This window comes from Leucoraja erinacea, chromosome 16 (assembly GCF_028641065.1).
Source record: "Leucoraja erinacea ecotype New England chromosome 16, Leri_hhj_1, whole genome shotgun sequence".
Taxonomy (NCBI): Eukaryota; Metazoa; Chordata; class Chondrichthyes; order Rajiformes; family Rajidae; genus Leucoraja; species Leucoraja erinaceus.
In genome coordinates, this window is record NC_073392.1 from 32,655,476 (window position 1) to 32,668,724 (window position 13,249).

The 13,249-nt window shown below is 43.3% G+C and overlaps 1 protein-coding gene across 3 annotated transcripts in view; it reads left to right on the plus strand.

Moving 5' to 3' along the window:
- The window catches only part of dnase1l4.1 (deoxyribonuclease 1 like 4, tandem duplicate 1), a 44,635-nt gene that overhangs the window by 7,115 nt on the left and 24,271 nt on the right, over nucleotides 1-13,249 (plus strand). For all 3 annotated transcript variants that reach the window (XM_055648092.1, XM_055648093.1, XM_055648091.1), the window contains 2 exons: nucleotides 7,619-7,707; nucleotides 11,052-11,135. In XM_055648092.1, coding sequence (XP_055504067.1) covers nucleotides 7,619-7,707; nucleotides 11,052-11,135 — 173 coding nt within the window. The remainder of the gene's footprint in view (nucleotides 1-7,618; nucleotides 7,708-11,051; nucleotides 11,136-13,249) is intronic.

A 13,249-nucleotide genomic window follows, 5' to 3' on the forward strand; every position in this document is an offset into this window, starting at 1 on the left:
TATCTCAGGGACATCTCAGGGTAAAGAGTTGAGATGTTTTCAATAGTGGGAGAGTCTCAAACAAGGAAAAATAGGTGATATAAGGTCAGGGCCGGCCTTAGGAGATGCGGGGCCCAATTGGGGTAAGCCCCAGGCTCCCAGTCAAGGTCTGTAGAATCATAGAAATATAATGAAAGTCTATTATAGACTTTATATCTCTATGGTAGAATGTAAAGTAATCAAAATGTGCGCTTAAAAAGTGCATGCCAATATTACGCACTCATTTGTCTCCTGTTCAAAACTTTATAAATTTTGGTGTGATATTTGATATATTCTCAAAGTTATTTAAGACAAAAATGGAACCTAATACTGAAATGATTATATTTGGAGTAAGTGGAGAAGGGAACAAATTAAATACACACCAAAACTCATTTTTCAACTATGGGTTAATAACAGCAAAAAAAGGTATACTTAAATTTTGGAAAAATACTAATATACCAACATTTAAAATGTGGATCAGTAATATGCGGGACACAGCACATTTGGAAGAAATGAGACTCCTCCTAATAGACAAACAAGACCTATTCTTAAGGAGTTGGTCCCCATTTATTGATTTCTTGGATTCATGTGGTGACATAGTATCATGAAAACCAACAGTTTCAGGTATGGGTGAAAGATGATTTAGAATATTTAAAAAAAAAAACCCATCTCACTGTGGCAATGGAATAATCTCCCTCCTGCTTTCCTTCTTCACTTATTTTTTCTCTTTCACTTTTTCTTTATTGGTTTTTCACCCACGCTCACTAATCTATTCTTCACTTTTCACAACCTCTTTTTCTTCTTTCCTTTCTCACTTCTCTCTTTTAAAAAAAGGGAAGTTGTACAGAGAATGTTAACATTGTTTTTGTACCAATGCATTGTATTCACTTCTAAAAAATAAAATATATTAAAAAAAGAAAAAAAGTGCATGCGACAATGGACCAAACTGATCTAAGCTACATCTATATATTACTAAAAGTCTGATCTTGACCACTTCCTGTTGTTCTGTATATTGATTTTAGAAAAAACGCTGCCACTTACAGCTGAGATTTTTAGCCATCTTACTCAGAGTCCACCTCCGCTGCGCAGGACAAGAGAATTTTTCCCATCGATGAAAAATAAAAGAGTTATTAGTGTTTAAAAAATGTTGAGATTCTCGCTCCTGAACGCCACGTCCCTTCCGGAGGGACTATAAAACCCGTGTTGAGTGCCTCAGTCAGTCTCTGCAAGATGGGGTGTGCGAGAGGGTCACGTCTCTCAGTCTGAGCTGTGAATAACACTGAACACATGTCTACTAAACGGAGTGGTTTTACTGACCTGTTAGTGCCCTTAATGTGGTTTGAAAATATAGTTTGGAAATGCTAAAGCTCTGTTGACTTTGGTTTGAAAATGCTAAAGCTGTGTTGCCTAATTAAAGTTGCCTAATTAAAGTTGCCTTGCCTAATTAAAGTTGCCTTGCCTTCAATATATTTAAAAGTCTAATCTCGACCACTTCCTGTTTGTGCTTTATATTGATTTTAGAAAAAACGCTACCACGTACGGCTGTTATATTCGGCCATCTTAGTCCCCCTCCGCTCATCAGGTGCCGAGGATTTTTCCCAACAATTAAAAATTAAAGAGTTATTAGTGTTAAAAAATGTTGAGATTCTCTCTCCTGTCAATCACACCATGAAGGCCACGCCCCTTCTGGTAGGAGGGGGAGGGACTATAAAACCCAGAAGTGTGGGCCTGGCTCAGTCTCTGCAAGATGGAGGAGGTAGAGGTCACGACTCGCTGTTTGTAGTGGCCTTGCATCCTGCTTGAAATGGTATGAAACTGCACTTGAATTTGGTGGCCTTGCACGCTGCTTGAAGTGGTATGAAACTGCACTTGAATTTGGTGGCCTTGCACCCTGCTTGAAATGTAATTTCAAGGAATAGTCGTGTCAACTGCCAGCCCACCAGCCGTGAGTGAGTGAGCTGCCAGCAATACAGTCTTGAGTGACTGAGCCATCAGCCCAAGAATCCATTCGGCCCACAATGTCCACACTAGCCCTCTGGAAACCAGTCCCTTCAGCCCACAACACCCATACTAGCACTCCAGAAAGGCCCCCCCCCCCCCCCACTCCCCCCCAATATTGGAATTGGTGCAGAGGTGGAATATTGCGTTGGGGGACCATGTGATGCTGGGGCCCAACAGGTCCCACTTAGTCTAGTTTTAATATAAAATTGCATACATGTAAGCCTAACAAGTAGCCATAAACAAAATGTGTAGATCACCTTTGAAAAGTACATAGTTACAATACCACTTGTTTTAGTGGCTGTGAAATGAAAAAAAAAAGTAATTTAATTAAATAGATCCCGGAAAACCAATAACCATTGGTGAAAAACCAGTCCAGGCATTATATGTTGGGCTTCAGGCCCATCCTACCGTTTGGGCTTCTACCCCATCCTAACTTAATTGTTCGTGTGTGTGTGTGTGTGATGGGTGTGTGTGTGTGTGTGTGTGTGTTTCTGTGTCGGTGTGTGGGTGTGTGTGTGTGTGTGTGTGTGTGTGTGTGTGTGTGTGTGTGTGTGTTCGTTGCCTGTGTGTGTGTGTGTGTGTTAGTTCTCTGTGCATTACGTGTGTGAGTGGGGGTGGGGAGGAGAGAAGGGAGGGAGGGAAGTAAAGAAAAGAGGGAAGGAAAGAAAGAAGGGATGGAGCTAATGAGAGAAGAGAAAAGAGAGAGGAAGGAGGGAGGGGAGGAGAAAAGGAAGGGAGGGAGGGAAGGGAAGGAGAGAAGGGAGAGAGAGGGCCTGCAGCGGGAGCGGATGCCGGGGTCCGGATGGACGGGTATGAGCTGAGGCCGAGGTTTGTAAACGTTGCTCCAACCCCCGGCCCGGCCCTTCCTGTGTTGCTCACCACGTCTCCCCGGGGAGAGTGGGGGGGGGGGGGGGAGCCGGGGCTGTGTGCGTGAAGCACGGCGACTGGAGGGGCGGGAGCGCTGCCCCGGGACTGTGAGTGAATGACCCACCTCCCCCTCTCCCCTTCTCCAATCCCCCTTCTCCAATCCCCCTCACACCTCCTCCTTTTTCTTCCCCTTCTTTCCCCTCTACTCTCTCTCCACCCCTCTCCCCCCTCCACCTGGGGTAGATCTACCCGAGTCAAGAGTAGATTACTCTGGCACGGGGCCCCCTTACTCGCGGGGCCCAATTGGGAGCAACCGGTCCAATTGGCTTAAGGCCGGCCCTGTATAAGGTGCCAAACATGTTAAATAGACATGCGTGGAATGTTATTTTCACAGAGGGAGGTGAATCCCGGAGGTTATTCACCCCAGAGAGATGTAGAGGTTCGATCATTAGACATATTTAAAGTGGAGATAGAAAGATTATCAAAATATTGGGGAATTGAAGGCTCTAGGGAACTAGCACAGAAGAGGAGTTGAGGCCAACATGGATCGGTCATGAACATATTGAATGGCAAGCCGGTCTTGAGCAACCAGATGGCCCATGCCTGCTCTTATTTTCTTGTGTTCATGTGGCCAAAGGGAACGGCTACAAGGACAATCTACAGCTGCTTCATCAATAACTTTCCATTTACCACAGAGACAGAAGTAATGATATTCAATAGTCATTGCACCGTCATCGGTTTTGTCTGCAGCTCTTCAGATGATGAAACCGTCCCTGCCTTAATGCAGCTCAACCTGAGCAATACTCGGGCCCATGCTCATGAATTATCATCATGGCAATATGCTATGTACAGCTGTTCAAGTGCCAGTCAATGATCATATCCAGTTAGCATCCACTGGGTGGCACAGTGGCACAGCTGGTTAGACTAGCTTCAAACATGGTGAGCCGTTTTAGGCTCCTTATCTGAGGAGGGATGTGCTGGCATTGGAGAGGGTCCAGAGGAGGTTTATGAGAACGATCCCAGGGATGATTGGGTTAAGGTATGATGAGCGTTTGATGGCTCTGGGCCCATACTCGCTGGAGTTTAGGATGAGGGGTGCCTCATTGAAACTTACCCAATAGTGAAAGGCCTGGCTAGAGTGGAGGTGGAGAGGATGTTTTCATCAGTGGGAGAGCCTAGGACCAGAAGGCATAGCCTCTGAATAAAAGGACAGAAACATAGGTGCAGGAGTTTTGGCCCCTCGAGTCATTCGGCCATTCAATATGATCATGGCTGATTATCTAAAATCAGTACCCCGATCCTGCATTTTCCCAATATCCCTTGATTCCTTTAGCACTTAAAGCTAAACTCCCTCTTGAAAACATCCAGTGAATTGGCCTCCGCTGCCTTCTGTGGCAGAGAATTCCACAGATTCACAACTCTCTGGGTGAAAATGTTTTTCCTCATCTCAGTCCTAAATGGTCTACCCCTTATTCTAAAACTGTGACCCCTGGTTCTGGACTCCCCCAAACATCGGGAACATTTTACCTGCATCTAGCATGTATAATCCTTTAAGAATTTTATGTATCTTTATAGGATCCTGATGAAGCCGAATAAAGTTACAAAAATAAGAAAAAATTAAAATCGGTTTCTGGGCTAGCTTACAGCTTATATCTAGTGTCAAATTAGGCTTGCCTCAGGTTGCGGTGTGTGAGATAATAAATACCATAACATTGTTTCCCAAGTGAGGAAGTGACAGAGGAAGAAACAGTTAGTCACATCTTTGAGATAAGATGCCATAAACCAAATGGCCAATGTTTATGGGGGAGGAGGCGATAAAGGAAGAGAGAAACAGCTAGTCACATCTTTGAAATTCTGGTATGAAATATTTGATATTTTTTCAAAATTGATCAAAATAAAACTGGTACCAAAACCAGAATGGATTATCTTCGGAATATCGGAAGGTAACCCTGAATTAAACGTGTTTCAGAAGAATTTATTTAATTACGGGCTAATAATGGGAAAAAAGCTTATACTTAAATTCTGGAAAAATGCGCCCACACCAACAATAAAAATGTGGATATCAAATATGTTTGAAACATTACATCTGGAAGAGATGAGATTCCTCTTAGCAGGTAAAGCAGACCAATTCCAAAAGACGTGGTCTATGTTTCTGGACCTATTACAAGTATGAGGTGCAATAGTAATTTAAAAAAAACAAATATATAAATAAGTGGTATCAGGACCTGGTAACGGGAGGTAAAACAACAAAAACAGACTTGGTTGGTAGTCCCCTTTCTGCGGAGTTTAATGTTATAATAGAGCGATTGTTTCTATTTTCTCTTTCTTTCTTTTCTAGGGTCTATTTTCTCACTTTACTTCCTTCTCTAACTTCTTTTCTAAGGGGCTTTCTTTTCCCAACACTCTTGCACTTCACGACTCTCGCGCACTTTCTTTACTTTCCTTACTTCTACCTTTTTCTTAAAGCTCAAAAAAAATGAAGCGGTACAAAAAATGTATTAAGATATATGTGCTGTGTAGTATTGTAATTTACCGTACAAAAAAAAAAAAAAAAAAAAAAAATTAAAAAAAAAAAAAAAAAAATCTTTGAAGTAAGATGCCATAAACCAAATGGCCAATGTTTATGGGGGAGGAGGCGATAAAGGAAGAAAGAAACAGCTAGTCACATCTTTGAGATAAGATGCCATAAACCAAACCAAATGGCCTATGTTTATGAGGGACCAAGTGACAGAGAGGAAGCAGCAAAAGAGCTGGGATGATCTCTTTGAAGATAAAATGACCTAAACCAAATGGCCAATGTTTTTAGTATATCTTGTACCATGTAAACAAAATGCCTTTGATGTGATGCATTCTGTGGAAACCTTTTCCTGTACCTCTGACCATGACTAATGTCTGTGGAAAGTGCTAAGGGGACAAAAAAAACCTATTTAAGGCAATGTAATGCTGTTGTTCAGAGAAGTGGACCGAGGACAGTCGAGTGTCTACATTGGTCACTTAGCTGGAATTCTCGCTCCCTTCCATCGGCCGATGTTAAGTAAAGTTTTGTACTGGTCTACCAAACAGTTTGTGTGGTGTCTGTTTATTAAGAAGCGAACCTGTTTATTAAGAAGCTTTTTCAATCCCCTCTCATGTTATCCAGTCCTCTTTTGGAATTCAGCCAGTATTCACACACATTTTACTTGAATTCATGTTTATGCAACATAATTGATTTTTTTCCCTTCACTATTCTCCCTCTGAACCTCGTCTCTGAAAGCCTATTATTCCCTCTTCTCCACATAGGATGCTAGGGGCCATGATCTATGCTTACATGTACCAGAGCCTCTAAACCTGCACTTATTTCTCTGCCACCAAGCCAATGCAAGTCTGCTGTGAGCTCTCCCATATAGATATACACTGGGTCATACTTATATTGAACTTAGTTTTGTTTATGGCCACATGTACCGAGGACAGTGATAAGCTTTTGTTGTGTGCTCACCCGTCAGTGGAAAGACTACATGTGATTACAAATTGAGCCACCCACAGTGTACGGAAACATGATAATCTCTCTCCACTCCGTTCTGAGGTACCCACCTGCTTCAAGAAGACTACTATCAAGTGCTGAGGAAAAGCACGATCTAATGCCTTAGCGACTGCCATCCAGTGACCTTGATATACACCGGCATGAAGTGCTTTGAGAGGTCAATTGTGAAGCATTAAACCTGGTCTACCAAGCAGCCTTGACCCAATGCATATATTATTGGTATTGACAGCCAAACAAGCAACATGCTTAAGTTTACAAAATATTTGCCCATCAAGAGTCAAGAGTGTTTGTCATATGTACCAACAATGGAACAATGAAATTCTTACATTACCTTAAGTTTTTGTGACACTAGAATTTTATAAGGATACTAGACTAAGTGGGACCCGTTGGGTCCCAACATCACACGGGAGGGCTGGTCACCAACGTAATATTCCACCTCTCCACCAATTCCAATATTGCTCGCCAGTGGGGGGGGCTGTCCGTTGCGCTAGTATGGGTGTTGCGGGCCGAAGGTACTAGTTTCCAGAAGATTAGTATAGACATTGTGGGCCGAATGTATTCTTGGGCTGGCATCCAACTGTTGCAACGATTTTAAAAGCCAATCCAAGCCAAGGCAAACAATTGGGCTGCAGCCACGTGACAACCAAAATTCATTTTGTGAACACAAACTTGTTAAAAAGGCGAGGCAAACAATTGGGCAGTAGCCATTTTACAGCTGCATCAAGGGGATTCATTGTGGAGTAGATGTGCGTTCAGTGTTATTCGCAGCTCAGAGAGCCGTGGCCCTCTAACTTCCTGGGTCTGGAAGAGACTGAGTGAGGGACCGCACGTCCAGGTTTTATAGTCCCTCCCCCCTGCCGCCAGCGGGGGCAGCACAGAGAATGGCAAATTTAAAAAAAATTAATATCTCTCTGATTTTTCATCGATGGGAAAAATCCTCCGGTCCCGGAAGGAGGAGGGGGGTTCTGAGTGAGGTGGCCAAAAATGACGGCCATAAGTGGCGGCGTTCTCTCGGAAATCGCAGCTCAGTGGGCAAAAAGAGGTCAAGATCAGACTTTTAGTGATATATAGATAATATTATCTGATTGATTGGATAGCATGCAAAACAAAGCTTATCATTGTACCTCAGTACATAGGACAACAATAAGTCAACCTAAACTTGGTAGTGTTAAACCAGGCTACATAACATAATGCAATGTTATATATTTATAGATTCTGTTACGTTATGACATCACCTTAATAATGGAAGTCGTTGACAAGACTGGAAAAGCTGCTGCATTTCTGCTGGAGGAGCTAAATAAGTAAGTCTTGGCACTAATCAAAACTATTTAGATTTGATTGTGAGTGAAAATATGGTACATTACAGGCTGAAGTCACGAGTTTGATTCTCAAATGGCAAGTGGTGAAATAAATTCAATATTTGTGGCAAATGTCATAAAATTCAATTGATTCAACTGTTCTGCAGGGGAAGAGTTCCTGCCATTTTGTATCTTGTCTACATACATTGGAGTTTAGTTCTCTGTGCCACAAGCTACTGAGACAAGGAGCGGGAAGATGGTGTGGATAAATGGGTGGGAAAGGAACTGGTGCCGGGGGGAAGGGCTTCAAGTATAGGGATCACTGAGCTCTTCCATGGAAGTTGGGACCAGTTCAGGAGGCATAGGTTGTACTTGAACTTGAGAAGCACTCCTGATGGAGTGATTTGCTTGTTCTGCTTAGATGATCTGGTCAAGATCATTTTATTGTCCGTAAGAACTTGATGCGTACAGGATGGCTGCGTTTCAAACTTTTTCATACCACAGGCTTCCCATCGAATTTACGGCAACTGGTGGTCCGGCACATCCTTTAATCCGGACAAAATTACGAGAGTGCACCTGAAACGGTCGGCCATGGGGGTGGATCTGCTGGCTCTGGAACTCCGACCTGGCCGGAGCCAGCAGATCCACCCCCATGGCCGACATCCGAGTTAGACTTTGCGGGCCAGTATCTCCTGGTGTATCTCGGCAGCTGGGCAGCCTTGGCAAATTCTTTTCATACCGTTAGAATCCTCTCAGAGTCTGTGACCTCAATTGGTGTGGAACAACGGATAATCCAGAAAGGCCTGGGATAATCCAGAAGGGGAAGCGGGAAAATTAGTGGTGGTCTAGTAATCCATTAGCTATGAAGCTCTATGACACCTTATAGGACACAGTAGTACAGTCCAGGAACAGGCCATTCAGCCTACAATAATGGGGCGAGTATGTTGCCAGGACTAACTCTTATCTGCCTGCATATGATCCATATCCTTTCACATCCTGCATATCCATACGCCTATCACAACACCACTATCATTTCTACATCCACAATCACTCCTACCAGTGTTACACTGTAGTTGAGAAAGTTAATATATGAAACGTTTCTTAAAATCAATGAAAAACGGGCCTGTATTTAGTCACTGTCAAGATGCAGTTTTTATTTTATTATGCAGTATGCAATAATACTTACCTTATCATAATAAACATTATTAATTCTTCTGGCATATGCCAAGAGTATAACAATATCATATCAGGATGCATCACAGCTTGATTTGGCAACTGCTCTGCCCAATTCCATAAGAAACTGCAGAGATTTGTAAATGCAGCCCTGTCCTTCACATAAACTAACCTACCACCCCCCCCCCCCCCCCCCCCCCCCCCCCCCCCCACGATCAACTCTATCTATACTTCACGCTGCCTCAGGAAAGTAGTCCACATAATTAATGACTGCACACACCATGGTTATTCTCCCTTCTCCCCTCTCTCTTCAGACAGAGGATACCAAAACTTGAACGCTTGTAACGCCAGATTCACCAATGGCTACTTCTCCTGTTACTTAATCTCAAACACATCTCTCACATGCTAAGGATGTATCCCTGGTTTTCTGATGTATTCTTGATGTGGCCCTTGCATTTTTTTAAATCTGTACTTTCTCTGTAGCTATGACACTATATTTTTTAGGTTAGTTTTGAGATACAACGTGGAAACAGGCCCTTCGGCCCACCGGATCCACACCGACCAGCGATCCCCACACACTGACACCAGTCCTACATACACTGGGAACAATTTACATTTAGACCAAGCCAATTAACCTACAAACCCGTACGTCTTTGGAGTGTGGGAGGAAACCAAAGATCTCGGTGAAAACCCACACAGGTAACGTGGAGAACGTACAAACTCCGTACAGATGGCACCCGTAGTCAGGATCGAACCTGGGACGCGGGTCTCTGGCGCCGTAAGACAGCAATTCTACCGTTGCGCAACTGTGCCGCCCCATTCTACACTCTGATAGGCAGTAAGTGCTGGGTAACTCAGCATGTCAGGCAGCACCGCTGGAGAAAAAGGATGGGTGACATTTCGGGTCGGGACCATTTTTCAAACTTCAGTCCCGACCCGAAACGTCACCCATCCTTTTTCTCCAGAGGTGCTGCCTGAGCTGCTCAGTTACTCCAGCATCTTCTGTCTATCTTTGGTATAAACCAGCCTGCAGTTTCTTTCTACACATATTCTACACTCTATTTATTTTCTCTTCTGCGCTACCTGTTGTACACACATATGTCATGATTTGCCAGGGATATATACAACGCAAAATAAAGTTTTTTACTGTATCTTGGTACATGTGGCAATAATAAACCAATGCCAAGAGTGTTACCAACTCCGTCCTGGACTTTTCTTACCTCCAGCTCTTCCTCCCCCAACTTTCAGTCTGAAAAAGGATCCAGACTCAAAACGCCATCTAATCACACTCTGCAGAGCTGCTACCTGAGCTGCTGAGTTACTCACGCACTACAGGGAGGAGGTCCAGCACCTGGCAGCCTGGTGTGCCAACAATAACCTCGTCCTCAACTCCAAGAAGACAAAGGAAATTATTGTTGACTTCAGGAAGAACAGAGGGGGCAGACATACCCCCATCCATATAAACGGGACTGAGGTGGAGCGCGTCTCCAACTACAAATTCCTTGGGGTACACATCTCGGAGGATCTGCCCTGGTCCCTCAATACCTCCAAACTGATCAAAAAGGTGCAGCAGCGCCTTTACTTCCTGAGGCTCAAGAAAGCTCACCTGTCCCCCCAGGTCCTGACCAACTTTTATCGCTGTACCATCGAAAGCATCCTGACCACCTGCTTCACGGTATGGTACAGCAGTTGCACCGTAGCGGACAGGAAGGCACTAAAACGGGTGGTGAAAACCGCTCAGTACATCATCGGTGCCCCGCTCCCTGCCATGGATGCCCTACACCGAAAAAGGTGTCTGAGACGGGCCGGGAAGATCATCAAGGACCCCTCCCACCCCAACCATGGACTGTTTGCCCTCCTGCCATCAGGGAGGCGGTACAGGAGCCTCAGGTCTCGTACAAGTAGGATGAGGAACAGCTTCTTCAACAACACTATCACATTGCTGAACTCGTAGTCCTGCCGATAGATTTCTCCATCGTCCACATTGTTTGCTTATTCTGTACTTTTATTTCTATATTGCACTATTACTACGAACAGACGCTAAACTGCATTTCGTTGTACCCATACTTGTATCTGTGCAATGAAAATAAAGTTGAATTGAATTGAATTGTATCTATCTCAAAAATAGGCTTGCAGCCCTTCGAGTTTAATTTTTCATTTCTTCTCATTTCCAGACGGGCTACAAATCATTACTCCCACAAACTAAGCGGCCGCTTAGGGCGAGGGAGGTACAAGGAGCAATATCTCTTCATTTATCGGTGAGTGAAACAACACTGGGAAACATTTCAAACTCAAAGGAGCATCTAAGTACCTGATGCAATTAAAATTTGCTTAAAATCTTTATAGATACAGATTATGAATAGAGTGGCAGTTTTAATGTCGACATAGAGCAGGAAACCCAGACAATGAGCAGAGATAGTGGAGAATACATTTTCTGCACAGGGTTGAAAAAAAAAACAGTTTGGCAACTAATCCAGTGTGCTTCCAATCAAAGGAGTCAAATTAAAATACACCCTATGATATCTGCTGAGGATTATTATAGTTTGCTTTACTGCACCAAACATACCAAAGCTAATCATCGCTGTAATTTTTCAAACAGATTAAACAAAGAAAGATTAACATTAATTAAAAAAACTGCAGATATCAGGACAGTGACACAGTGGGACAATGATAGAGTTGCTGCCTCACAGTTCCAGAGACATGGGATTGATCCTGACTACGGGTGCTGTCTGTACCGAGTTTGTACATTCTCCCTGTGATAGCGTGGGTTTTCTCCAGGTGCTCCAGTTTCCTCCCACATTCCAAAGACGTATACGTTTGTGGGTTAATTGGCTTCTGCAAAATGTCCCTAGTGTGTAGGATGGTGCTCGTGTATTGAGATTGCTGGTGTACCAAGGGTACAGTGAAAAGGTTGTTGCGTGCTATCCAGTCAGTGGAAAGACTGTGTAGGAAGGAGCTACAAATGCTGGTTTACACCGAAGTTGGGCATAAAATGCTGGAGCAACTCAGTGGGCCAGGCAGCATCTCTGGAGAAAGGGAATAGGTGATGTTTCGGGTTGAGACCCTTCTTCAGACATCTTCAGAGTCTGAAACGTCACCTATTTCTTTTCTCCAGAGATGCTGCCGGACCAGCATTTTACCTCAATCTTTGGCATAAATGATTGAGGGAGGAAGTTTGGTCAGGAAACTATCCTTCCACTGGTCTGAAGCACTATGTACGGTCGTGAGAGACAAAGCTCATATGCTAGGACGAACCTCGCAATGTTCCAATTCACATCTTTGCTGTTTGCACTGTTTTTTATCTACACTTTCACTGTGGCTCCAACATTATAATCTGCACTCGGTTTACTTTTTCTCTTCTGCCCTAACAATGTATGATTTGCCTGGATAGTACGTGAAACAACGTTTTTTTTTTACTGTTGTCTCAATGCAGGCGACAATAATGAAGCAATACCATTAAATCTGTTCATGTTCAGAAAGGCTCTGTATTGAAGCGAGCTATTTAATTGTTCACTGCCTTGGTTAAAGATTCATGTGATATTGCAAAGTTTACTGAACTGATGAACTGCTCACTGTGAATTATTTCAATTAGAGAGAACAAGATGAATTTCTGGAAGCTAAAAATTGAGGGAAAAGTCTCCAATTAAGCTAGCATTTTGGATAGAGAAAGGCAGAGAAGCGATCGTTCGAGAACTATAGTTTTTTTTTTTAAAATAGGTGGCCGATCAATTAGTTGAGAAATGCAAGAGCATTCATGTAAAGAAAAAAATGAATCATCGAGTCATACAACATAGAATCAGGCCCTTTGGTCCAATGAATCTGCATTGACTATCAATCATTTGTTTTTCTTCAGTTACACATTTAAGGCTGAACAAGAAATGAAAATGTGAAGTGCTGTCAGATACTTCAGAACGGCAGATCCGTTCCAGAAGAAGTGACAATTGACAAGGCTCAACGAACATTTGGTGCTGTACGGTGCCACAGAGTCGGAGATTAGATGGAGCTAAACGTTAAGGACTGTGTTACAGGGATAAACTGAAGCAATACACAATTCATTAATTAAAATTTCGACAGCAAAAAATATGAGGACAAAAAGCCCCATCAGCCTGAACCTTTTTTTGTCCAGCTATTGGTGATACAATCGCTGTACAGGTATTAGAATTTGCAACAAAGCCGACAAACACCAGCGTCTTACACCCAGTTGATGGGTAAAGATGGTATAGGTACAGAGAACATAGGTGCAGGAGTAGGCCATTTGGTCCTTTGAGCCAGCACTGCCATTCAATGTGATCAGAGGCTGATCATCCAAATTTCATGGCAGCTCCTTTGTTGGGGAAATTGACTGCACCCTGGTGAGCAGAAGTTGTGACAC